This window comes from Lissotriton helveticus, chromosome 5_1, assembly GCF_964261635.1.
Source record: "Lissotriton helveticus chromosome 5_1, aLisHel1.1, whole genome shotgun sequence".
Lineage (NCBI taxonomy): Eukaryota > Metazoa > Chordata > Amphibia > Caudata > Salamandridae > Lissotriton > Lissotriton helveticus.
In genome coordinates, this window is record NC_136065.1 from 2,019,057,356 (window position 1) to 2,019,083,015 (window position 25,660).

General features: G+C 49.5%; 1 protein-coding gene across 4 annotated transcripts in view; it reads right to left on the reverse strand.

The window, feature by feature from the left end:
- Positions 1 to 307: 307 nt before the first annotated feature.
- LOC144756193 (butyrophilin-like protein 3) overlaps positions 308 to 25,660 on the reverse strand; it is a 123,888-nt gene continuing 98,535 nt past the window's right edge. For all 4 annotated transcript variants that reach the window (XM_078645797.1, XM_078645796.1, XM_078645795.1 and 1 more), the window contains exon 4: positions 308 to 924. In XM_078645797.1, coding sequence (XP_078501923.1) covers positions 455 to 924 — 470 coding nt within the window. In that variant the 3' untranslated portion in view covers positions 308 to 454. The remainder of the gene's footprint in view (positions 925 to 25,660) is intronic.

Consider the following 25,660-nt stretch of genomic DNA (forward strand, 5'->3'; position numbering starts at 1 on the left):
CATTTTGTGAAGATTCGTCTAACGACACAAAGGTTATTGGCAAAACAAAAAATGCTTTTCCTATGGAAACTAGATCCTAATTATTACTACCTACTGGCGACGCCCTGTGGGTAATATAATCGTAGAAAGATATAGATAGATAGATAGATAGATAGATAGATAGATAGATAGATAGATAGATAGATAGATAGATAGATAGATAGATAGATAGATATTCAAGAATACAATAAACTGATCTCAAATTTGTTGTATCACAATTTGATATTGGACTGTTGTTTATATCTCTGATACATTTTTAAACTACGAGTCATTTAAAATGCTTTATTAACATGATTCGTCATTGATAACAGTATTATATTTTGCTACAATTACATCCCATATGTTTATTGAAGTTTCATATAATCACTACACTAAACTATACATTACACCCTTTTCCTATTATCTAGGATGGGATCTAGGCATAAGCACTGACCAGGTCAAAGAGGCTGAAAACATCTTTTGGGTTCTTTTGGGCCTCTATAGTGTGTATTTCAATACCAAGGTAGTAAATTCTGGACAGAAAGAGTCCGTTGGATGCCTTAAAAAGCACCTTCTCATTTTCATATTGAACTTCAAATTGAGAATAGGGTTGATTCCTGAATTTTACTGTCTTGATGCTTTTACGGTAGTCATGTGGGTCCAAACTTAGATAGTTGCCTTTGTAGTCGGTGATTTCCACATTCCCATCATTCCTCTGACAAACCTGAAACCAACAGGTGTGGTCTCGTATTTTTTTCCCTCTGATCCCATTCGGCGTTGAGCTCCAGTACATGCCGTTATCCATCTTGAAGGAGGTGCCCTTAGGAGTGCACTTTAACTCCACGGAAGGGTGAAGACCTTCGATGAAGTGTGAGTAAAAACTGGAAACATGGGGATCCTTAAATTCTAAAAAAAAAAAAAAAAATGTCAAAGAAAAATGATATTAATATACCTCTCATCATTTGAGTCATGATATTCTTTACTTTGCCTCACGTTCCTAAATAGTGCTAACTGCTTCAGCTTAATAGTTTTCAAAACATGTCCATCTTCAAATCCATGTTCATGGACTTTACATTTGTATCACAGATTTTTACCCTGACGTGGTGAGAAAACATATTCAGATAGATAGCTCTCTCAACAGAGAGCTAGCTATCAAAGAAGCTGGGAGAGAAGACCAGTTACATTCTCATGCTTTTACCATCAGTGGCTTATGGCTCAATCACTCAAGCTAGTGCCCTATTCCTCTTTCTCCGTCAATATGGGGAGGGACAATTACTAATATTATTACCTGGTTGTAGTAAATAATGATAAGTTTCAGCCCCTCTAAAGACCTTGTTTGTAAAGATCGCGCACACATATGCACAAATGTTCTAGAAGACAGGTACTTACCCTAGTGACTCGCCAAGCTAGCATATTTTATAAAGTGTATGCAGCTATATTGAGCTTCGAGGACCAGATTTACCAGGATGTCACTCAGCGCAGCAAGGCAACTTGCTGTGCTGCGTGAAAAGGAAACAGCAGAAATGCTACATATTTACAAAGGTATGCCGCATTTCTGCTGCCTCCTAGGGCTGTTGCACTGTGTGCAGGCTTGCGCCAATGGGGGCATCCTTGCACCCTGGATCAGGGAGATGTAGCATTTTGGTTCAATCCAAGGTTTACTGACCTTAGTACATCTGAGGTTGTATCAAAATACATGGCTAGATGCACGGAAATGTACATACTGCATCCACGGTACTGTTTACCTAACTCACCCGAAACCATTGCATTACTTACATTTCATTACAAAGCCACGCAAATTGGCCTTTACATGTCTTCGTAAATCCCAGTTAAGGTCTTGCGTTGCCTTGTGATCACTTGCATCATGCAAGGGCGTGCGATGCAAGTCCTTAGTAAATCGCAGTTGCGACCGGTGAAAGTAAGCGCGGAGGGGTGGGGGCAGTGGGAAAATCAACAGACAACTGAAAAGGTAAAATAAAATAAATAAATAAACAAACCCACTTACCTTGAGCTCGCTGCATTGCTGACTAGACAATGCGGCAAGTGCAAGGTAAGTGGTTTTATTTATTTTCCTTATTTCATCATCTGTCAACTACCCGCTCCACCACGCTCACCTGCACTGGCCGAGACTTGTAAATTAGGGCTCTAGTATTCTCTGAAAAAGCTGCTACCTTTTCATTATATGCGATTTTGGTGAAGGTCATTACAGAAGAAAAGCAGAGTCTCCCACTTCAAAACCCTGATGCACTGAGAGCAACTATATTGAATTTTTCTTTAATGTATATGACGAGACTTGGATCCCCCTACATGTTATAGAAGACTCTGTGGGAGATAATACTCAAGAAATGCACGCAGCGCACCCTACCTCTGCCTGGTAGCCATTTCTTACAGCAGATGAATGATGTTAGTCCACCGTACGTGTACTGACATTATCAATGGGGCGGAGGCCTGAGGGTGGCACTGATGATAATCTGCATCAGACGAAAATTGTTTTTTTACTTGTGAAATGCTTCCCGTATGGGTCTCAGAGGGTTCCCCAGTTTCCCATGAGGAAGAGAAGTTCACATCCTGCACCCCCATCAGTGCCACCCTCAGGCCTCCGCCCCATTGATAATGTCAGTAACTAATAACAATATATTTTTTTTCTTAAAGAAGGGAAGCAGCATCATGGTGCATCCAGTAACAACACCAGAGCTACGTGTGCTGTTGCTAGCTATAAAAAGTATTTTTTTCAGACTAAACATGTAAACTTTTAAGGCTCTGTGTATGTACCACCGCCTGCCCCCAGATGTGTGCAGCAGGAAAACCTCTGTAAAGTGGAAGCAGGCAGGCCTGACACAATCTCTGCTTGAAAATATTAAAAGTGCCTTGATTTCTGTCTTTAACTCTTTCAGGGTTGGGCACGTCGGTCTTTCCAAGGCGTGCTCGAGGCAAGAGGTAAGTTATAGGCCAGCTTCTGTCCCTAAGCCTCAGAGGGCGCTGTGGTGTCCAGGGTTCTATGAAATGTATATTTTCTTCAGAACTTTCCTGGTGTGAGCTCACCTCGTCCCTCTAGTTCAGTTTTTTTTCATCCTGAAACATTCAGTTCCAATCTCGGCTTTTAAACTGGTAAACATTGTGTGATCCTTGTCAAATCCGTTTTCTATCCGGGATCGACTTGGAAGAGACAGAACAGTATATGCAATAACCCCCGCACTCTGCCCCACTCCTATATGCATACACCATCTCTTTCCCTTCGGTATTTCCCCTCCCGCCAAGAAAGCCACTACACTTCTTGTCTCGTGGTGGTCATTTGTTGGCCGCAGATTATTAGGGTTACAAGGAAACAGTTATATATTGCAGTTTGCATGTTATATCATTATACATTTCCTTGTGATCATCTCTTGGCCCATCTGGGCTGGTTCTTTGGTAGGTTGGAATTTTCTTTGCGCCTCGTTTGCGCGGGAAGGGGGTAGCCTTTGTCCCCAGAGTTAGGCCGCCTCGCTACCTTGCCCGACTTTGTTATGCCCTGCCATCCGGCGGGGGCAGGGCTGAGAGCGCCATCTCTGCTTGCTACGCCTTCCTTTCAGTAGCAATGAAACTCAGCCATGAGGCCTCCCAAAGTCGCTTTCCTTAGGCCACCTCACCCAGCCGTGCGGCATCTGAAGGTGAGTGGACCTATTTGGCGCACCGCCCTCCGGTGTGCCTCCGCACCAACCGTTCTCAGTGTAGCCCTTCGCCACGACGTCAGGGAGGCTGCCGTCTTCCTGCGGGTCCCCCTGCTACGTTCCGCCTTATTACTGACACCCCGCCAGTACCATGGCGCCCTACAGGTTGGACCAGAAGATTCTCATGCCCTGCTCGGAGAGGTGTACCCAATCGTTGGCGTAGTACTCCGGGCAGCCCATGTGTATCAACCCGTGCCTGATTGAGCCCAGGCCATTTGCCCTGCAAAACTTGCTCACTGTGAGGTTCAACTTTTTCATTGAGTTTTCAACCCCTTTGTATGATTCCGCTCCGCGCCATTCCTTTCTACTGATCAGCTCGGACCAGATTATTGCCGTGCGCCCAAATGCCCTGGACGTCTCAATGAGGTCTTTTTGTATCCCGAGGAGCAGCGCTCTCCGCCCCATCCAGGCTAGGTCGTTCCCTTCCAGGTGTATGATCAGGACGTCCGGGTGCTGGCCTGCATCTTCCCGTAGGCCTTTGAAGGCTGCCGCCAGCTGCTCCCAACGCATGCCCGACCGTCTGAACCATCAGATGCATGTGTGCTTCGGTCTGTCCCCGAGTGAGCGCCCCGAGTTTTTCCACCATGCCTCCCTCCGTCTGACAAAGGAGTGGCCAACTACCCACACCAGTTGCGGTCTGTTGCCTGTTGGAGCAAATGGAAAAACGGCCAGTCACTTCCTGGGTCGCCCCACGCGCCCTTTGGTCATAGCAGCTGGGGGCGCACGCATGTTTTGTATGCGCGCGAGCGCCATCTTCCTACCGCTGTATTCCTGCCTCAGACATCCCATGTTGCACAGCGGGCGTGGCCGCCCCTATCCGGAAAGAGTGGGACCCAAAGCCTTTCGGCGGAAGGCCCGCCCTGCTGAGTGCTAGGCGCATCACTGCTATGACCTGAAATTTGCTGAGCTGGGTGCCGTCCTTGTGTTTGAACAATGGCCCCTCCCCCGCTGGACTTACTGCCATGAATGCAAACAGGCAGCATTCAGCACAGTGTATCTGATCCTGGATACAATGTAATCTGATTATGGCCCCTTTGTCCCCTTTGCCTGCCTGATCCGCCTTAGGACCATCTCCACTCCCTTTGCCCTGGGCGTCACGTCGCTGGGTTAAATGCAGTGCTCAGCCAGCCCTTCCCTGGCAGGGGCCACTATCTCGCTGATGCGGAATGCCTCAAAAATGGCTGTGGTCAATGCAGCCCAAAAAAGCAGCAGCTCGTATCTATCTGTTGTTACGCCTTCCAGTGCCTCCAGCAGCACTCCTAGCTTTTCAAAGTCTATTGGGCGCCTTATGTCCACTGCCTTTCCTTCCTTCCTTCTCCGCCCTGATGTAGTGGGATGCAATTGGGCTGTGCCCTGTTTCTAGCTTTGCGTAGTGGGCCACGTCTGCCAGGTGAGGCTGTCCCCAAGACCTAGACCTCTTTCCCCTGTAGGTCCAGCCAATGAACTGCTCTGCTGCCCTGCTAGTGTCTCCGTCGTTAGCTAGTGATTGGATGCCCCCCACTTTCATCACTGTCTCTACGTATTTACTGTAGCGTTTGGCTGCCGCTGGGGCGAGAGCGTGTGTAATCAGTTCCGACAGGTCTGTTCTGCCAGCTCCCATAGCTGGTTCGGGAAGGGGGTCATGTTCCTCTCTGCCCTGGTTGCCAGCTCCCTGAATTTGCACATCATGTTTCTTGATAGCGCGTCTGCTATTTCATTCTCCACCCCTGGCACGTGCCTTGCTCGCAGCTCTGTGTTGCCTTCCAGCTGTAATGTAAACATGCGTTGCATTAGTCTCAGTGTGTCTGGGCACCTAGCCGACCCTCAGTTAATCGCCTGCACTACGCCCTTGTTGTCAGACCATAGGGTCAGTTTCTTGTCCCGGAGTTCCGTTTTCCAGATTACTAATGCCACTACGATGGGGAAGAGCTCCAAAAATATTATGTTGCCTGTTATGCCTCGCCTGTGCCAGCTGCTGCTCCACTGGCCTGCGCTCCACTGTTCCCTCGAAATCGCTCCAAATCCCGTGATTCCTGATGCATCGGTGTATAGCTCAATTTGTTTACTGGTCAGCCAGCCCTCCCTCCAAATCAGCACCCCGTTGAAGTCCGCCAGGAAGGTGTCTCACATCTGAAGTCCCTCTTCACTTCGGCCCCGAGCCGCACGCGGTGGTGTTTGTGCTTGAGGCCCCGTGTCAGCTGTGCTAATCGCCTCGCGAACACCCTGCCTGCTGGTATGACCCTTCGTGCGAAATTTAATTTCCCTATGAGCTGTTGCATGTCCCTCAATGTGGCCTTGTCCCGCCCGCATAGGTTCCTTATGTCCTGTCTAAAGTCTTCCATTTTCCCCGGGGGTAGCCTAGATGTCCCTGTGACCGAGTCAAGCTCAATCCCCAGTAAAATGATCCTTGTGGTTGGCCCCTCCGTCTTGTCTTTAAACAGGGGTATCCCCAGCTCGCCTGCTAGAGTAATGAACACCCTCAGTGTGTCCTCACACTCGGAGGACGCAGCTGGGCCGGTAAACAGGAAGTCGTCCAGGTAATGCAGTTTCCTGCCCGCGGGGTGCCTATCATGCAGTGCCCACTCTATGAATGTGCTGAATAGCTCAAAGTATGCGCATGACACTGAATATCCCATGGGCATTGCCTTGTCGTGATAGTACTGTCCCTCCCACTGGAAACCTAACAGGTGGAAATTGTCTGGGTGGACTGGGTGTAAGCGGAATGCTGACTTGATATCTGCCTTTGCCATGAGAGTCCCGCGGCCTGTAGCCTTTATCAGATCTCTTGCATCGTCAATCGTGGAATATGTTACTGAGCACACCTCAGCCTCAATCCCATCGTTCACTGACATGCCTTCTGGGAATGAGAGGTGGTGGATAAGTCGGAATTGCCCTTGTTCCTTTTTTGGTACCACCCCCAGCAGTGACATGACCAGCTCCCTCCCCCTTCTGGCCGGGAGGGGGCCCTCAATCCTGCCCAGTTGCCTCTCCTTCCCTATCTTTTTGGCCACCACCCCTGGGTGTTGCATTGCTGACTTCAGATTTCTCTCACAGCTGGGAGGGAGGGGGCCGCTGAAGGGGATGGGAAAGCCATGCTCAAAGCCGTGTACTAGTGTCTCTGCATCCGATTTGTTGTGGTATCTATTGGCTAGCGTGTGTAATCTCTGTGTGTTAATCGGGGACCACGCTCGCAGGGCGCTGCCTTGCTTTACTCCCCCCTCCACCCTTTCCGCTTGCCTCATTGCTTCTTTTTCTCTCTTTTGTCGCGTTTAGGGTCGCCTACAGCTTGAAGCGGGGTGCCCCCCTGCACGTGGAACATGCGTGTTAGAATTTACACGCTGCCCCATATGTACATTCCCCGTCCTCAAATTTCCAGCATATAGCTGGTGGCCCGTTGGCGTGTGCTCCTCTCCCTGCGCTGGCGTTCTTGTGCTTCTGAAATGGCTGAAAAGGCCTCCCTCTTCCCTTCTGAAAAGGGGTCCGAAAGGAGTGGTCGCTCCTTCCTCCCCATGTCCTGACCTCTTTTGCTACCATCATCTTATGGATGAACCCGGATACGTCCTCCTCGTTCCACTCCATCTCAGGGTGTGTCTGCATTTTTAGCCTGAAACCCTTATCATATTCTAGCCAAGCGTCGCCCTGGAACTGCCGCTGCGAGTTGTGTATGTTGGCTTCGTAAAGCCATAGATCGGCTGCGCAGCGCGGGAATTTTTTGACTATGATGCATGCCATGATCCTGAATGCGTTTAACCAATTATCGAATGTCCGTTCCTTGCGCTCCCTCCTTCTCTGCCTCCTATATTCCTCCTTCTTATTGCATGTCGTCAGATCCAGACCCTCTAACTGAATTTCCAGCAAAGAGAATATATCTATAAACTCTTTCCTCCAGATCCTTTCTTTCACTGCTAGGGGTATGAGGCTAGCTAGCACCGTGGCTCTGGTGGTCATGGATGCCGGACCCGGTGAGGGCCGTGCGTACGCCTCGGGTAATCATTGCGGTTGGGGTGTTCCCCCATGCTACCGTGGGTGACCCCATCTCCCCTTCCGCGGGTGCTGAGGCCTGGTCCCCTAACCGGTGCTGTCGCGCCGTCCCTGGGTCGAGCAGGTGCCAAGGTAACCCTGTGGCCTCCCCCCTTGTGGGTCCGTGGCTCCTCCCATCAGCCCCGCCCCTTGCCCTGCGCTTGCTTGCGCCCCCTGTGTCACTGTACCCTGCACCCCCAATCCTTTCAATAACATTGGCGCCATAGACCTGCAAAATTCTTGAATGATTGCGCTAATATGCTCACCATTAGTTGCTGTGTCCTTGGTCCCCTGGACCGGTCTCGCCGCCGCCGTGCTGCCCGCAGGTGGCTGGATCCGTTTGCCAGGTGCCTTTGTGACTTTTGCTGCGTCCGCGAGTTTCCCTCGTGCCTTTCTACTCCTTTTTGCTGCCGGTGGCGTGCTCGCGCCGTGTTGTTGTCCGCTGGTCCCCTCCCCTGGGTCGAGGTCGAGTTGTTGCTGCATCCAGCCTTCCCCGTGCACTGCCGCAGCTGCTTGCCCCCTTTCTTGGCCATGTGTCCTGCGCGGGGTGCTGCCGCGGTAGTTATGCACCAAAACAACCTTGTGGTGGGGGGGTGCTGCAGCCAATGCCTCTGCACAAAACCTGGATGCTGCTCCTTGGCACCGACCTGCCTCCCGCTCCTTATTCAGAAGCACCGCCTTTGTCTTGCCACAGCTGCTTCCTTGCGGCAGCCTATGCTTGTTTGGCCCTGGCCCTGGGTCTTGTTCTGAGCCCTCCCGCCGCTAGAGGGCGCCTGGAGCCGTTGCTTGTTCCTTCTTCTGTGCTCCTTGCCGAGGGCGCTCTTCTCTTCCCTTCCCCCTGTGCGCGCTCGTTATTTCCCCCCACTCACTGCCTGCCGGGGCTCGGAGGGAGCCAGCTGCGTCCTTCTGCCGGTAAGAATACCACTGCGGGGCTTTTGTTGGTAGCTTTCGGTTGGGCCAGATTCTTTTGTGTCCCGGAGGCCCCGGGGGAGTGCTCCGCGCTGGCCGCTGCTCTCTCCAGTCCCGCGCTGACTGGTTGTAAAAACCTGAGGCGGGTCGGGGACAATCGATATTTGCCCGGCGGTATTGCCTCTGTGACCCTCTAGTTATTTAATCAATGAAGAGGCAGGCGCTGGAGACTGGAAAGCAGGAAACAAGGTTTTTATTTTCTCCGGAGGAGAACACAACGAAACGGACAGAAGGTATCGTTCTGAGGTGCTCTAACTGCATCCCTGAGGCCTGGCCTCTTATACACAAGTTTATCTTTTTATTGCATGTAACATATTCTCGTCGATACTTTGATGTACAGAAAGACATCCTCAGATCCCCCTTTGGGCCCGTTCCCACACACATTTACAGTTGAAGTCCCCACCCTAGTCACAACAGGTGATGAGTATCACGCAGCTGGATATTCCGCCGATTCACGGAATGTGGGGGGTTTGATCGGATCTCATGGAGTGGGGGCTTTGATCAACCCGGGGATCCTTTGATGGGGGAAGCTTTCTATTGTACGGGGAGGGGCAAGGAATGGTATCGGCAGAGCTGGGTGTCGGCCTGGGAACGGGGAAGACAAAACGGGCACACAGGGAAAAAGGGGTTTGCATCTAAGGGCCGGAGATCATGAAAGGGAAGCAGGGAGGTGTCGCGCTGGGAACAGGATGAGGGCCTGGGGCAGAGCAGCGCCGAAGAGGGGTTTATGACTCAAGGCAGGTGCAAGCAGGGGGTGGTCAGCGTGCAGGCTTAGTGAAGGCGAAGGGCTATGTCAGGGGCCAGCAGCATGCAAAAGGGTTCGCTCTGATCGGGGCATCTTAAAAAAATGGCGGGCGCGCACGACAAAAGTGTGGCATCAGGGGAAGAGGCAAGATGGCGCAGATAATGTTCACCAAAACGTACTAACTTTCAACAGTCCTCCCTTTAACATATTCAAGACATCTTGCTGGTTCATTTTCTACTCGGTTCTATTGTGGTGGGCATGAGAAAGAAAACGGTAGGAACCCTAGAGGAAAAGAGTTGTAAACAATACATTTTAACATTTCTAGTTTTTAGGAGGTGGGCCTATTTGATAAACTTTGATCAATTTGTTTAGCAGGAAAGTCATAGGAATGCAATACAAAAACGATTCTGTAGCGAGAGCAGCAAGCATATTTCATACTGGCAGGTTATTACATATATATCAGGTTCGGATTGGAGCATGATCAATACGATGGCGGCTGGGAGAGAAATGAGGTCTAGCAGAAACGGCGATTGGGGATGTCAAATGTTCGAAGTTTAACGAGTTCTCATCATTCTTTGTTGCCTTTCGTTGGCGCTGTTGAGCACCGGCGGTGGAGCTACAAGTCCAGCTCTGTTCTAAGTTCTGTGTTGCAGGGCACGACCCTTTCCTCGCGTTTCTGGTCGAAAAGGTCCTTTTCGCCCTGTGTCCTTTGAGGTGTTTGTCAGAAAGTTCAGATGGAAGAAGAGCGTACAAAACAGTCCATAGGGTAGGTCAGAGGAAAAGGGGGATGGAGCAAGGCCAAATTAGGAACAAACTAGGGGAACGAGAGACTTCAAATAGGCGGGCGTGTGACCGAATTCAGAGAGCGGGGACTTGTCGACAGACACTGGACATCGAGCAGGGGCATCAGGTCGACCCTTTCTTCTCATGTTTGTTGAAAACAGTGCCTCGTCCTGCAGCTCTTTTCTGTCGTGGTCTCGCCTTGGCTAATGTCGCAGGTGTTCCTTAGTCTGTAGTCAGGCCTCGTGCTCCCACATCCGGTCCTTCTCTCCTCCAACAGCAGTACCCTTAAACAAGTTTGAAAAGACAGTCTTTAGAGAATTTGCAGATGAAGATAATCAAAAAGTCTATTTCTCTCCCAGCTCCAGGCAAAGAATGAAAAATGCACGTTATATTAGTGTTCACAACTGGCATATGAATGACCGGTGACGGGCCTGTTGGATTTACTATGACTTTCCTTTACAATTATTTATTACAGTCACGACAGTTCATCTGATGGTGACCCACCTCCGTGAGACGAACCTGGCAAAGATATGCCGTTCTCTAGAGTTTTACATTTACAAAGGGTACTGTGAGTCGTCAACATGGTACTACACAGGTATTTTGCTGAGAGACGAACATGACTAAACATTTCCTTTCTATCGATGCATCCTGCCTTTCAACTACTACGGGGTTCATTTCGATGATTTCTTTACCTTGGACTAGTCTGTTAACCTTGTAAAACATCACTCTGGATCCTACGTAACCTTTTACAGCCCGATTACTTAATTAGGAGGGACAGGGGTTTTATGGGGAACAACCAGGGACATAGGAAACTTGTGGTAAGGGCATAAATCAACCCATCTCTCACAACCGGAAATGAGGGGTAGTTTCATAATTCCAGTTTTTGGGCGGCTGATACAGGGGGGTAACAGGGGTGATCATTTTTCTGGTTTGGGTATTGCGACAATTCGGGGAGGGGAGGGTCGCGTATTCTGAGGTCCTTGTTTTATACCATAGGAGCCGTTGACAGGTAGTTCCCTCATTTCGGGTCAGATTAGGGAACCTCTGTCGTCTTACCTGTCCTTTCCCTTACGGCCCAACCTCGGTTCATTGACTTCTAGCGGAAAAGGAGAGGTAATGACGCGGCTTCAGGGTGATTGTATTAAAGACAAGTTTTTGTGCAAATACTGACGGTATTTGAAGCCAATTAGGTGGTGTGCTAGGGGTGGCAGTCTGCCAATTTCGGGGCTAATCACTCGGAAGAGTGGGAGTGCAAAAATAGAGGGAGAGAGGAGAGAGAGAGAGAGAGAGAGAGAGAGAGAGAGAGAGAGAGAGAGAGAGAGAGAGAGAGAGAGAGAGAGAGAGAGAGAGAGAGAGAGTGCAACGGCAGGCTAAATAGTATACGTGCGACAGAGAGGGTGGCGGTGTATTCAAGAAAGGCTATTTAGTGCATTACACAGTAAAGGGCATTCACGGGTCTGCGTTAGAATCTTGTAATCATGCAGTTTGAGCATTAGACAGGGTAGAGGGGACGTGCCTTGAGAAAAAGGAAAGAAGAAAGGAGGTACCATTTTGTCGCACTTCTCGCATTCTCGGTCCTTCGACCAGTTGGGTCGACGCCTCAGTCACACACACACATTCCCTCACAGTTTCGCATCATACGTGACATGGGTTCATTCGTCCGGTCTGGTTTAAGGGTGATCACTTTTTATCAGGTTGCGCTAATTTTCCGGGTTTGTTCGATACGTGAGTAGTTTGCAGGCGTGCTTAGACACCACCTTGCGGCGCTAGTCCGCTTCGTGTATTAGACATGGCAAGGCTTCAGATCTTCGCCACACCTCGGCTGTAATCTCTGATGTAACCTGCAGAGGGAGGGAAAAAAGGGGGGTGGGGGAGACAGCATTCGCGCATATTCAAATACATGGATTCATAAGTCCTTTACTTACCTCTTACTCGTCTTTCCTCCTCGGGGCAGAGTCCCCGGGGATATGGTTTCTGGAGTCGAGGGGGGGTAGTGTGTCCATATAGGTCGTGTGCGGGGAAACGTAAAAAGGAAACCAGAGGTGCTTAGTGCGAGGTATCTAGTCAAAGGATGTATCTCACTATCGGGATCCTTAAAACCTCGTTCAACGCTGTGGCGTTCTAAGGTTCTTCGGTTCTTGGGTCAGCTCCGTTCCCTGATACTTTGGAACGTTGTACTTTATAACATTTACATTATTTCATTTCACCCTCCTTTTACATTCCCTCATTTACACCGTTCGTTTTACCCATCCTTGGAAGTCAAGGTCTTCCTCTACGCGAGGGCTCATGGGTCAGTCGCGTACGTTGAAGGCGGAGTGTCGTGTTGTCGATCCGATCCGTCCTCCAGGGCTGGGCAACCATCTTCTTTTAACCTTAAAGAGAGAGCAGAGTAGGGTGCACAGAAAAGAACTTTCCCACCGATCCCACATTTTTTTAAAATAACGCATGCAATACCCGTCCATAGTTTCAAAAACTTTATTTTGCAAAATCATGTCAGCATGAGGATTATGAGGGTGCGGTCGTATTTGGCCGGTCGTGGCAATGGCTAAAGTGCGTACAGTGGGGGGTGTCGTTTGCAGCAATAAAAACATCGGAAAGTTTTACTCATTCATTTGTAAGAGACTAAAACGTCTATTAATTGGCTGGGGGTTCGGGGGCATTTATTTTCATAATTTAGAAGCATAATCATAATAGTGGCAATCAGATTTCCTATATGCATACCGTACGTGTGCGTCGTAAATGAGGTTTACATCAGTTATAAAAATATAATACATTGTACATTTGTAATCAACATTTGTAACGGGGATCCTTTCATACTGTTCGTCGAGTGAGTTCTCCTTGTCTTTTCTAGCCAAGTGTACAAAGGATCATATAAAATCTCGGAACATCAAGTTTATATTAGTGCGAAGGAACACCACGAGGTGTTCGTAAGTTCCGATTGATACCAGCGCCATTTTGGGCGGGGCCGGCTCAGTCCGGAAGCAGCATCAGGGGGAAATGTTTCCCATTACTGGCAGTTTGGACCAGAGTCCTTTTCGGCAGTTCTAGAATTCATGCTAACAGAAGGAGTGGCAATGTCATGTTTGTTTCGTTGGCGATCAAGGCAGCCGTCCCTTACCGGAAGCCTGCAGAGGCCGAAGGTTCCGCCGGGGACCTTTGTAGGATCTTCAAGGCTGCGGAGATGCTGTCGGAGATGGGGGCTCGTGCTCCAGGGGGCAAATGTTCGAGTTATATTGCTGGTCAAAGTTACTCTAGTGGCCGGGGCCCGCCTTCCAGCGGACCCAGACGCCATTTTGAGGCCCTACAGGGGCCACTCTCGTCGAGTTTGCAAGAGTGGGAGAGATCCTTCGGGGTGAACGGAAGAGGTCCCTGTTGTGTGAAAGCGGGACGTTCAGCTGGGGTGCAGCTGTGATGCCCCCACCTGGGGGGGGCGAGGGAGACTCGTTCGCATCGTCTCCTTCTCCCGGTGCACTCCATGCCGCTCCTTTTCATCGCCCCGCATGAAGGTCTCTCCACATCCGGCGTTCCCCAAGTCCTGTGCTCAGTGCTGTGGGAGCATGGCCACCTGTGGCGCGCATTCGGCGCGGCACGAGTATCAGTGCAGTCGTTGCAGGTTCGGTGTTCCGAAAATATGGTCACCATTGCACGTTCGGTGCTGCGCAAGTACTGGGGTGCCACCATGGTGTGTTCGGTGCTGTGGAAGTATTGGCACCATCGCCTGACTGGGGGTGTTCGGCGTCGGGCCGGGGGCTGGGGGACCTCCTATCGGTGGAGGTGGGAGAGGCTCGTCCGCGACGCCTCTCCCTCCCAGCCCAACTTGGACAAATTGTGGTGGAGGTACGTGCAGGACATCCCGCCGTCCAGAGCTGCTGCGGCTGTTACGGAAGAGAAAAGGAAAAAAGGTGCCTCGTTCTCCTCTGGACATGTGGCGGGACTACTTAAGTCTATCCCGGCCCGTTGCGGCTGGCTGAGGAGACATGTGGCGGGACTACCTACAACTGCCCCGGCTGCTGGCTCCTGCCTCTCCTCCGGCTCCCCCATACGTTAAGATTTCCTGACCAAGAGTTGGCGACCGGGCCCGCCTTATATGGGTTGCCGTTGGTTGGGCGTAGCCGTAACCCTGCCCTACTTTGGAAGGTTCCAGAATGGGGGGGGGGGGGCGAATGTTCTGTTTGACTTTCATTTTCTACAGTTTACCGTTATTATTCCTTGTTTGTTGTGCTAAATTAAAAGTTCAAGTTCATTAATGGTCTACGGATTTTGTTTTACCATTTCTTCCTTTCCAGGTTGCTTTTATGCTAAGTTTCTGCTAACAGAGGTTGAATAACACGGAAACACGTGTAGAGGGATGACGCAGATTTGTACATTACATACACACAAACTCAGACGGGGGACAGTACAAGTACGACATACAAAGACCCAAGACGAATATAAAACAGTTATTGGTCATAATTATCTCTTTCCGTCTGTGAATTTGAAACGAGGCTGGGTTCCCGTCTTGACGTTGCCCGACCTAGGAGAACTTGAGCATGCCGCTGAAATTGTCCTGGTGAAATCTGTGCCATCGGGCATAATCAAACGTGGTGGTTCTGTCTGGTCTGTCTATGTAAGTCGGGTTCTTCTTTGTCTCGCGCTTCTTCTTGTACTGCCGGTCTGTCGTTCCTGTCGGCCCTTTGCCTTTACTCACGCTCAGTAGAGTCGGGCATTGGGCTTTCCAGTGTCCGACATACCTACAAAAAGCGCATTGGGCTGGCTCTAAGTCTGGTCGTCTTTTGCATAGTGTCGGGGGATAAGTTGTGGGTAGCGATGTCCTGGGGTTGTCCTGTCGGTATATTTCTCTATTTGGTTTGTCCTCGTCTTTTCTCTGTCGTTGCATAGCCTCTCTGCGCCACATACCGAGACTGTCGAGCATAATTGGCGTTGTCTTATTATTTCGAAGGGCTATTTCTAACGTTTCTATTTTATCAAGGTCAAAGGATCCTGCCAGTGGCCACTGTTTGTCTTGACTATCTTCGGTATACCTGTGCCACAATTTATTATAGGCTATGGTGACTAATCCATAGTTTATGAACATGTCCTTATTAGGGGTGCCTTCTAGTGGAGCTATATGGTCCACCTCTAATACTCGGTCCGGGCTAAACAGGCTATTAATCAGTGGGGAGAAGACAGACATGACGGCTCGTAACGAGGGACTAAAAAGTCAGCACTGCCTATCTTATCACTAGGTGCAAAGACCGGACAGAATATTTCTATTCAACGTTGTTTGCAGGCAGTGAATACCTCATGGATCAAAAATAATAAAAAGACCAATAAATAACAATGGGGAGAATGAGTAGGTCCGCAAAGATCTGCGTTACCTACCCTTTTCACTATCTGCAAAAAGGGTGGTCTCTTCCCTGTTTGCAGACAGGGAATCTCCAGGAAACAATAGTTTTGCGAACAACAGTTCAGTTTCAAGTAATTATTGAGTGGGGGAGAAAAAATAAGCACGGCTGCTGCCCTACCTATCCTCCACTGCTTGCAAAGAGAGAGCCCGTTGTTTCTCCGTTTGTAGACAGTGAATCTCCAAATAAATAAAAAGAGCAATACTAGTATTTTTAAACAATCAAACAATCAAGCAATTATTTCGTAACTTGTCGTGATTACACGACCTTACCCGGACCATGTGGACAGTTTCTTGTCTTCCGAATCCAGCGCCCGATCGTCCTCTTTTTCTCGTATTTCTCACGGCACTCCTGATGGTCCCCAGTCAGGACCGTAGATCACTCGAGAGAGGTCTGTTCGGAACTAGTGAAGTTCGGATGATCGGCTGCCAGACGAGGGTCTATTGGGCAAGAGCTCTCCCGATCGTTGCAGTCGTTCACTCTGTCGTCGGGACCTCTCCCACTGGATCCACGAGTCGCTGATGGGCCCCACGCTTGGGACGCCAATTGTAAAAACCTGAGGCGGGTCGGGGACAATCGATATTTGCCCGGCGGTATTGCCTCTGTGACCCTCTAGTTATTTAATCAATGAAGAGGCAGGCGCTGGAGACTGGAAAGCAGGAAACAAGGTTTTTATTTTCTCCGGAGGAGAACACAACGAAACGGACAGAAGGTATCGTTCTGAGGTGCTCTAACTGCATCCCTGAGGCCTGGCCTCTTATACACAAGTTTATCTTTTTATTGCATGTAACATATTCTCGTCGATACTTTGATGTACAGAAAGACATCCTCAGATCCCCCTTTGGGCCCGTTCCCACACACATTTACAGTTGAAGTCCCCACCCTAGTCACAACAGGTGATGAGTATCACGCAGCTGGATATTCCGCCGATTCACGGAATGTGGGGGGTTTGATCGGATCTCATGGAGTGGGGGCTTTGATCAACCCGGGGATCCTTTGATGGGGGAAGCTTTCTATAGTACGGGGAGGGGCAAGGAATGGTATCGGCAGAGCTGGGTGTCGGCCTGGGAACGGGGAAGACAAAACGGGCACACAGGGAAAAAGGGGTTTGCATCTAAGGGCCGGAGATCATGAAAGGGAAGCAGGGAGGTGTCGCGCTGGGAACAGGATGAGGGCCTGGGGCAGAGCAGCGCCGAAGAGGGGTTTATGACTCAAGGCAGGTGCAAGCAGGGGGTGGTCAGCGTGCAGGCTTAGTGAAGGCGAAGGGCTATGTCAGGGGCCAGCAGCATGCAAAAGGGTTCGCTCTGATCGGGGCATCTTAAAAAAATGGCGGGCGCGCACGACAAAAGTGTGGCATCAGGGGAAGAGGCAAGATGGCGCAGATAATGTTCACCAAAACGTACTAACTTTCAACAGGTTGGGCTCGACACTTCTCCGACCGTCCCGCGCTGACCGGGTGGACTCCGTACACGTCGATTGACAAACCTGCCAGCAGCTCACTCACCAGGGGGGCTCCGGTCGAGTCGGGCACTTCACCCGACAGTCCCGCGCTGACTGGGTGGGCTCCGGTCACGTCGGGTGACTCCCGTAATCGGCTCACTCACCGGGTGGGCTCCGGTCGAGTTGGGCGCTTCTCCTGACAGTCTGGCGGTGACCGGGTGGGCTCCGGTCACGTCGGGCGATTGCCGCAGGCCGCTCACTCGCCGGGTGGGCTCCGGTTGCGTTGGGTGATCGCTGCAGGCTGCTCGTTCACCGGGTAGGCACCGGTCGAGTCGGCTAGATCCTGCAGTCCTGTGCTCGCCAGGTGGGCTTCTGTCGAGTCAGCTAGGCAGCACGGTGGCGTTGCTCACTGGCTTAAGGTGCCACGGTGTAGGGTCCCGCCGGTCGCTCCTATGTCGTCGAGGCCCACGTCGTCGATTACAAGCTCTTTGTTCTTCCCTCGCGCTGCTCCCCCGCTCCTGGATGCTAGGAGCCTACTTGGGGGAGCTGCGCTTTTAAGCCCCCCTGACTGGCGCTCTGGTGTTCGTGCACTCTCGGGATAGGGAGGTTTGAATCCCGCGTGCCCCCCCCATTGGCCACGGCCACGTCGGGGGGGACCCTTGTGGGCTCTCCCCCACAGCTTGCCAGGTGCCTTCCTTTTCGCGCCAGGTCGAGTCCCCCCTCCCCCTTTCTTCTGGGGGCTCCTCGCCGGGTTATGGCGCTGGCTCCTGAGTCCCTTCGGGGGCTCGCCTCTGCAATAATGCTGTTAGTTTGTTAGACACCAGGGCAAGTCTTCATTCAATCTGACGAGTGGCTCTTCGACTAGCTCGACTAGGCTTGCCCTATGCTAGGCCTTGATTGCTCCTGCCTTAGCGCCTGGATACTCTCCCGGGTGCTAGAGCACTTTACCACTGCTCATAACTATCTTCACAAATTCTCTGGCAGAAACTACAACCAGTTTCAAAAGTTGGGAGAGCAGCTGATGTCCAGAATTTCGTTCCTAACGTAAAATGTATTTACATCTGTGCTTTTCATTGCAGTGTTCGTGCACTCACTGGAGCAAGCTTTGTGCCTGATGTAATACGCTGCAGTATGCTTCCTTTTTGTGACTAGTATGTTTCCTTGCAGATGCTCTTGGCTGCAGTGTGCTCAATCCCGATTCTCTTCAATGCAGTGTGTTTTGTGCAGTCACTGTGCTCTGTTCCCGATGTCTCTACACTGTGCAAAGCCCTTGATGCACCTCACTACAATGGACTATGTGCCCGTTGTTCTTTATGGCAGTGTTCCATTCTCTCTGTCTCCACTGCAGTGTGTTCAACCCTGATACTCTTCACTACAGCGTGTTTTATGCCGCACAGTGCTGTTGTTCCTAATGTCTCCACCCAGTGCAATGCTCTTGATGCACCTCACTCCAATGGACTATGTGTCCGTTGTTCTTTATGGTAGTGTTCCATTCTCTCTGTCTCCACTGCAGTGTGTTCAACTCTGATACTCTTCACTGCAGCGTGTTTTATGCTGCACCGAGCTCAATAACCAATGCCTACTATGCTTATTATGGCAGGTGCAGGGCGGAATTTACTTCTCTACTACACATGAGCATCAGTATACCCGTAGTTGCTAGGGTTTCAGATTGCTTATGTGAGACATTTTCATAATTTCGAAATTCTATAGGAACATGTGGCTTGCAGCACTTTCCTGAATGCTTTCAAGATTTCTGATGTGTGTTAGGAGCACCTAGATGATTTCTTGAAAATTACTGGGGGTCATTGGTAGTGAAAAGTAGAAAGAGCCCTAGGAGCAGTTACAGGAACAGGATTACTGGGAAAATGCTGCATTCACTAAGGAGTTAAATTAACTGAATCTAACAAAAACTGGAATGCAGTGGCAATCTGGTAGTGCATGCCTTTTTACGTCTCGCCTAGCAATGAAGCGCATGCGCTGCACGCTTTGCGAGGCATGCAGAATTTGCTGTCTATATCATATTAATTCATGTTTTTATTCTTTACAATTAAAAAAACAATACCCACGTTTATAGAGCAAATAAAAAAAATTATCAGCAAACTGGAGCAGTGTCAGTTTTTTGATTACATACTACTTTAGCATCACATAATATTAAATTACTTATAACATTTCCTTTTCGAAAAAAACAAAAAAAACATAAAAATGGCAAGTCCGATTGGCATTGCCAATAATTGATTAATCTTGTCATGCTCATACTGTCCAAGTAATAGACTACAGTACATACTCAGGCACACAGAACTTACTAACACACTGTAAGGAGTTGGATTTAGCGCAGATGGTGGCCAAAGATGCAAAGAATACAAGCTCTCCTGAACCTAAGCAGGCTGCCACTGGGAGTCATTAATAGAGGTTCACCTAGAACTTGCACAGTATTATTAAGGACTCCGTGAGAGACAAAGACATGAAGTGACAGTTTAAAATGAGCGTGTTTCCATAGTGATCTTGTGTAGGTAGAGGGCAGATGGCCAAGGTAGCAGTAACAAACAGAGCATATCAGTTACCACTAATCACATAGGTCATACAGCTGACAGACACTTATGAACCACATATACCATCCACCTGTAAACTCAGCAGTCTTGTGCATTTGAACAATTATACACACGCCAGACAAAACAAAAGGAAACTCGTGGGTGAGTTCATGGGTGAGGGCTTGCTTCGTACACCATTTGTATCCTAAAGTCAAAAATAGAATTTCAGTTGATTGTATCAGTGATCTGATGAGCAATTGAGTAAATTCGTCATATTCCATCATTTATCATTCTCACACTTCTCTCCACTACCATTAATTTGACATTTCTGTATGTGCTCTCTCAGGGGAAAGGTTTTGCACAACACCCAAATGCAGTCAGAGAAAACTACACAAAGGGTGTTACTGGAATATTTTAGCCAAGGGTAGTCTACCACTCAGGGAAAACAACCTAGAAACGTCTGAAAGCTAGACACCCAGTGGAGTTCAGAGACATGATAGGATCTCATTATGTTTCTTACCCAGAATGCCCTGATGATGTCAAACTGTGGCTAAAATGTTCCTTATCTAGAGGACTTCCAGAATCTGCCAGAATTCTTACAATTTCTACCACCTAGCATTCCAATAGTTTCTCTATAACAGTGTTACCTGAGTGAAGCAGTTAACCCCATTGGTGCAGGTCTCAGCCAATGGCCATCACCCGTGTCCACTATCCAGTGTGTCTGTCAGTCATTGACTACAACTGGGCTTGCACTCTTGGATTCCTTTTTTTTAAATTAAAGGGGCGGATAGACGAGTCAACCCCAACCTGCTCTCAGAGCCATCTGTGATGTCAACGTGCCACGAGCCCTGCTGACATCTCACGCCATCCAGATCCCGCGTTGCTCCTTAGGTAAAACAGAACTTAGGAAGCTCCACTGGCTCCCCGTCAGGGACAGAATTACATTTAAAGCTCTGTGCATCACACATCGAGCATTCTGGAAATCAGGCGCCACTATTAATCACACACTGGTCACCCACTACCAACCTAACAGACAGCTCAGATCCACACTTTCACACCTTCTCACAGTACCCAGAATCAAGAAGGCTAGATGTGGTGGACGCTCCTTCTTGTAAAATACGGCCAAGCTTTGGAACTCCCTACCCCTCCATCTACGTAAAGAACCAAACCTACTGTCTTTTAGGAAAAAGCTTAAAACCCAGCTGTTCAACAACTAAAACAGACTCTTGTTGCCCTCCATCACGCGTTGTCCATAGCGCTGGGACGCCTCCGGGCAGCTATCGCGCTTTACAAAAACTCTTCATTTCATTCATTCATTTCATTCACTGTTGGCAAAGGAGACAAAAGGTGAGTTCCTCCTCTGTGGCCCGGTGCGGTTTTAGAAGGCCGCCATGGCTCCTCAGGTTTTAGGGAGTCCTTATTGGTAGGGGGAGAATCATCTTCCCTTTCAAATGATGCCTTCTTGAAATATTTTCCTGGCTTCGGATAGCGGTTACGCTGCAAACCACAGCCAGGAAAACCACTCGCCCAAATGAAACCAGTGTTTCTGGGGTTTCGCTCTCGTGGCAAACGGGTCGGCCACCCTTGGGGCCACCATGTAGTTTTTTTTTTAAGTGGTATTACCCCTGGGGGTGCAATTGTATGTCCACAGGAAGGGAAAAGCTGTTTTCTTTTTACATTATGATTAAATTGTCAGTGTTCAACCCTCCTGGCCAGTGTTCCCTCAAACCTGCGAGTGTGAGCTTGCACACACCTTTTTCACCCCCAGCGTGCATTGTCCTATGTGAAGCACGCACATAGCCGATCCCTCGAGCAGCTTGCAGCAGGGGTCTGACTCACTCAGCTCGATCTGGGCTGCCAACAAACCTCACATTGGGTGGATGTGTATCCAGATGTCATTGGAATACAACATCTTTGTTAAAATACCCCTCACACACCAAAAGGGCCCTTGGTGTCCTGCTTCATCATCGGGGTCTTCCCGTCCCGCTGCGGGGCGGGGCAGTGCTGCGACAAGCGGATACGCTGGAGCACCTTTTAGATGGAGGTGCTATGTGTTGGGAGTGAGTGTCAGTGGGGTCAGGTGTGATATCAGGTGTGAGTTAAAAAATACCTGGCCTAGTGGAAAAAAAGAATTTTATTAAACACTGGCTGGTATTATTAAAAGGAAAAAGTGAAGCGGAGAGATGGAGCAGGTTAATGGGCTCTCTCTCCTAAGTGGGTCAACATGTTTCGAGGCACGGGGCCTCTTCGTCAGGACCGAGGGGAGATCCCCCTGTCACTCACTAATGTTTTCTCCACATGGGTAGAAAAAAACGTGTATGTACAAAAAAGTGAAAAAAGAACTATGTGAGTAACTACAAATTAATAATTACAGCACATATATGCTACCACACTAATAATGTAGTATGCTTATCAATGGGGGGATCAATGCCTCATGAGCCAGCATAAGACTGAAGGGTATGGTGGGGTATCAGTGTGCCCCTAGCACGATTGTGCTTCCTCCTTCGTCCGCGGCTTCCGTGGGCTGCCAACAAACCTAACATTCACTCTGCGACATCCCGGCGTGGCACAATCAAATTCACTAGCACCGACGTGACAGTTAATTACGCAGCCTAATACGATGGCCTAACGTCGCTCATCTCAGTCATCCATGCAAAGACCACCCACTCAGCTGTCTATCTCCTAAGCGTAGCACATCCATCATTGCGACCTTTCAGAACGGAGACTGCCCCCTCTGCCGCCCCCGCAGAAATGCCTCAATCTACGCTGACTATACATTATAACTCACCCATGGGAGGGCTCCATCCGGACCATCTGGTGTTCACCTGAAGATGACTGTTTGATATCTTGATAGAAGGCGCCAGTGCACTCCAGACAGGTTTGTTCATGGGGAGTACAAATGCGAGCACATTCAGCCTTTCAGTGCCCCCTCAAATACAGATGTCCGTGCGCCCATGTGGCAGGTAGGCCGTAAGAAACAGGGCCGCCTGGCAGTCCAGGCGCGCAATGCCCTTAGGGCTCAAAAAACCTCCACCACCTCCCCCGTCAAGTGTGTCAGCATGGGCTGAGAAAGCTTCTAGGGCGCACAGACAGTTTTTCATCTGCCAGCCGCACGTAAGTACTTCACAGGTCTTTAAACACCATTGACTTGTTAACGAGGCTTTGTTTCACCCCTTTTAGAGCCCCTACATCCCCACTCTGCATATTGCTGGAAGAATTAGCCCCCCACCCCGGAATTTTAATCGCCTGCCCCTCCCTGAAATTTGGCTCTAGTTGTGCCTCTGCCTGTCACATTACAGTGTAAAGCAGGGTACTCACACTGCAGAGAAGCACACAACAGCAAGTGAGCACGGCTACTGACTGGGATCATGTCATGTGGATTCCCTAGCCAGTACTGGCTTTTTAAGTAACCTAACAGCGCTTTGAAAGCCATACCACTGGCTAAACCCACACATGCAACCTTAATAGCGAAAATGCAACTTTTGCAACAACTTCTTCTCTCGGCCTGGCTTTCCCCTTTCTGCCTGTCTTATCTCTGACTCTCGCGCTCCTCAGCCAGAACTTAATTCATTGTTATGTTATGTTATAAAGGGCTCTTCTATAGCGCACGGCTACTCCATGGAGTGTCCCGGCGCTTTGGCAAAGAGAGAAATAGAAGGAAAGTACATAACACAATGCTCTCCACCTGGCAGCAAAGAAATTACTGGGCGAAAAGCCACGTCTTCTGGTTCTTTCGAAAAGCAAGCAGGTTAGAAGTAGTTCTCAAAGCAAAAGGAAGCTCGTTCCAACAGCACAAGGCCAAATACCGGAAAGAGCGGCCTCCAGTACGAGCACGTTTAATGATGGGAACAGTTGCTTTGGCCTGCATTGCGGACCTCAAGGACCTTCTTGGAGCGTAAAAAGTAATCCGCTTCCGGAGATATTTAGTACCGGTCAAGTGGAGAGCTTTAAAGGCCAGAGTCAGGATCTTAAAGGTGACTCTTTTGGCAATCGGAAGCCAATGAAGTCTCTCAAGCAACTCCGATGCGCGAGCCCTACGTGGCAGTCCAAAGATGGCTCTAGCGGCCGAGTTTTGCACGACCTGCAAACGAGCTAGGAGATATTTCGGGAGGCCTAGATAAAGGGCGTTCGCGTAGTCAAGACGCGAGCCTATCAAGGCCTGAACTATAATTTTTTTATGTTGGAGGGATATTAGAGGAAGGAACTTCCGCAGCATTTTCAAAATACCGAAGCACTTTCCGGTCAGCCCTACAATCTGGGGTCTAAAAGAAAGATCAACATCACATAAGACACCCAGATTTTTGGCTTTTTGTGAGGTATCCTCAGGCGGTGACATGTCACGCGGCCACCAAGACTTCCACTCGGGGTTCGGAGGACTTCCGAAGAAGAGCAGCTCCGATTTATTCGAATTGCATTTCAGACTATGTCTCTATAACCATTCAAACACGGCTTCCAAACATTCCCTGATCTGATTGCTGTCAAAATCTTCACCCTTGTTACACGTGAAAAGTAGCTCGGTGTCATCAGCATAGGATATGATCTGGGCACCAAAAGATTCCGCTCCTCCGCCAGAGGGGCCATATAGATATTGAAAAGGATGTGGCTCAGGATAGACCCTTGAGGAACCCCTACCTCCAGCGGAGGCACTTCAGCGGAAAACGGGGGTGCCCAGATCACTTGTCAGCGGTTGGTGAGAAATGACTTAAACCATTTCCACACCGTCCCCCGAAAACCGATCTCCCAGAGTCTTGAAAGGAGACCGACGTGGGGGACGGTGTCGAACGCCGCCGACAAATCCAGCATGACCAAGATAGCTTTCCCTCCTCCATCCAAAGTCTCTTGAATGGCATCGGTAATCTCTAAGAGGGCTGTCTCCGTGCTGTAATTCGCTCGGAAACCTGATTGAGAGTCGTGCAACAAGTTGTTATTCTCTATGAAGCTGGAAATAGAGAGGTGCACGTGTTTCTCAATCACCTTAGCCAGAGCGGGAAGGAGGGAGATTGGTCTATAGTTCGCGTGAGCAAGGAGATCTGATGTTGTTTTTTTTAACAGCGGCAGAATCAGGGCGTGCTTCCAGGCCATGGGTACCTCTCCAGATGTCAGGGAGGCGTTGAGCAGTGGGTTGAGCAAGATGTTAATTGCCGGCGCCACTCTCCCAAGGCAAGTAGCAGGACAGGGGTCAAGCGGCGAGCCTGATTTAAGTCGAGATAGGAAGTCGAGAGAGGAGGCAAGAGAGATGGAGGGAAAGTCCAAAAGCAGAGGTCCTGTCTCCTTCAAAAGTGAAGGCATAGGAATCAGATGACATACACCTGAGCTAAGACCCGCTCTAGGAAAGGAGTCTTGGATAAGCTTGATTTTATTAATAAAGAATTCACTGAGTTGGCAGATCCAAGCTTCCGTGTGAGAGTGATTAGGAGAGCTCGAGGCAGGAGAAATAAACTCTTGTACAATTCTAAAAATTTCTTTGCTCCTACTATCTGCTGCGTCGATTCTGTGTTCCAAATAAGCTTTTTTTGCATCCAAGATTTGCTTATGGTAGAGACGGATGAACTCCCTGTATTTGGTTTTATCTTCAGGATCATACAGGCGCCTCCAGACTCTTCCGCCCTCTTACAGTCCTGGCGCATCCTGCCAAGAAGGGGAGTAAACTAGGGGGCCGAGATGTGTATGCCCACCGAATTACCTGTCTTACCAGGAGCTAACTCCTCAAACCTAGTTTCGAGCCATTTCTGGACCAGTTCAGTATCTTGCTCCAAATCCCCTGATAGAAAGCAGGGGTGTTGGCAAAGAGCGGCGGAAAGCAATTCGCCGTGACTCGATGAAAAGGCCGCGACAACCTTCTGGTGTCTTTCACTCCTCTAACACTGGGCATGGCCCTGATGGAGATGCAAAATTCTACTAAAAAGTGGTCTGACCAAAGGACAGGAAGCGGTGGAGAGGCCTCGATAGATCTAGTGGAGAAGATCTTATCGATCGTATGGCCTTTAATATGAGTCGGGCTAAAAATGAAAGGGGACAGCCCAAGCGGACAGACTATGTCTAGGAGCTTAATGGTGTCAAGATCAGCAGCGTTGTCCATATGGGGAT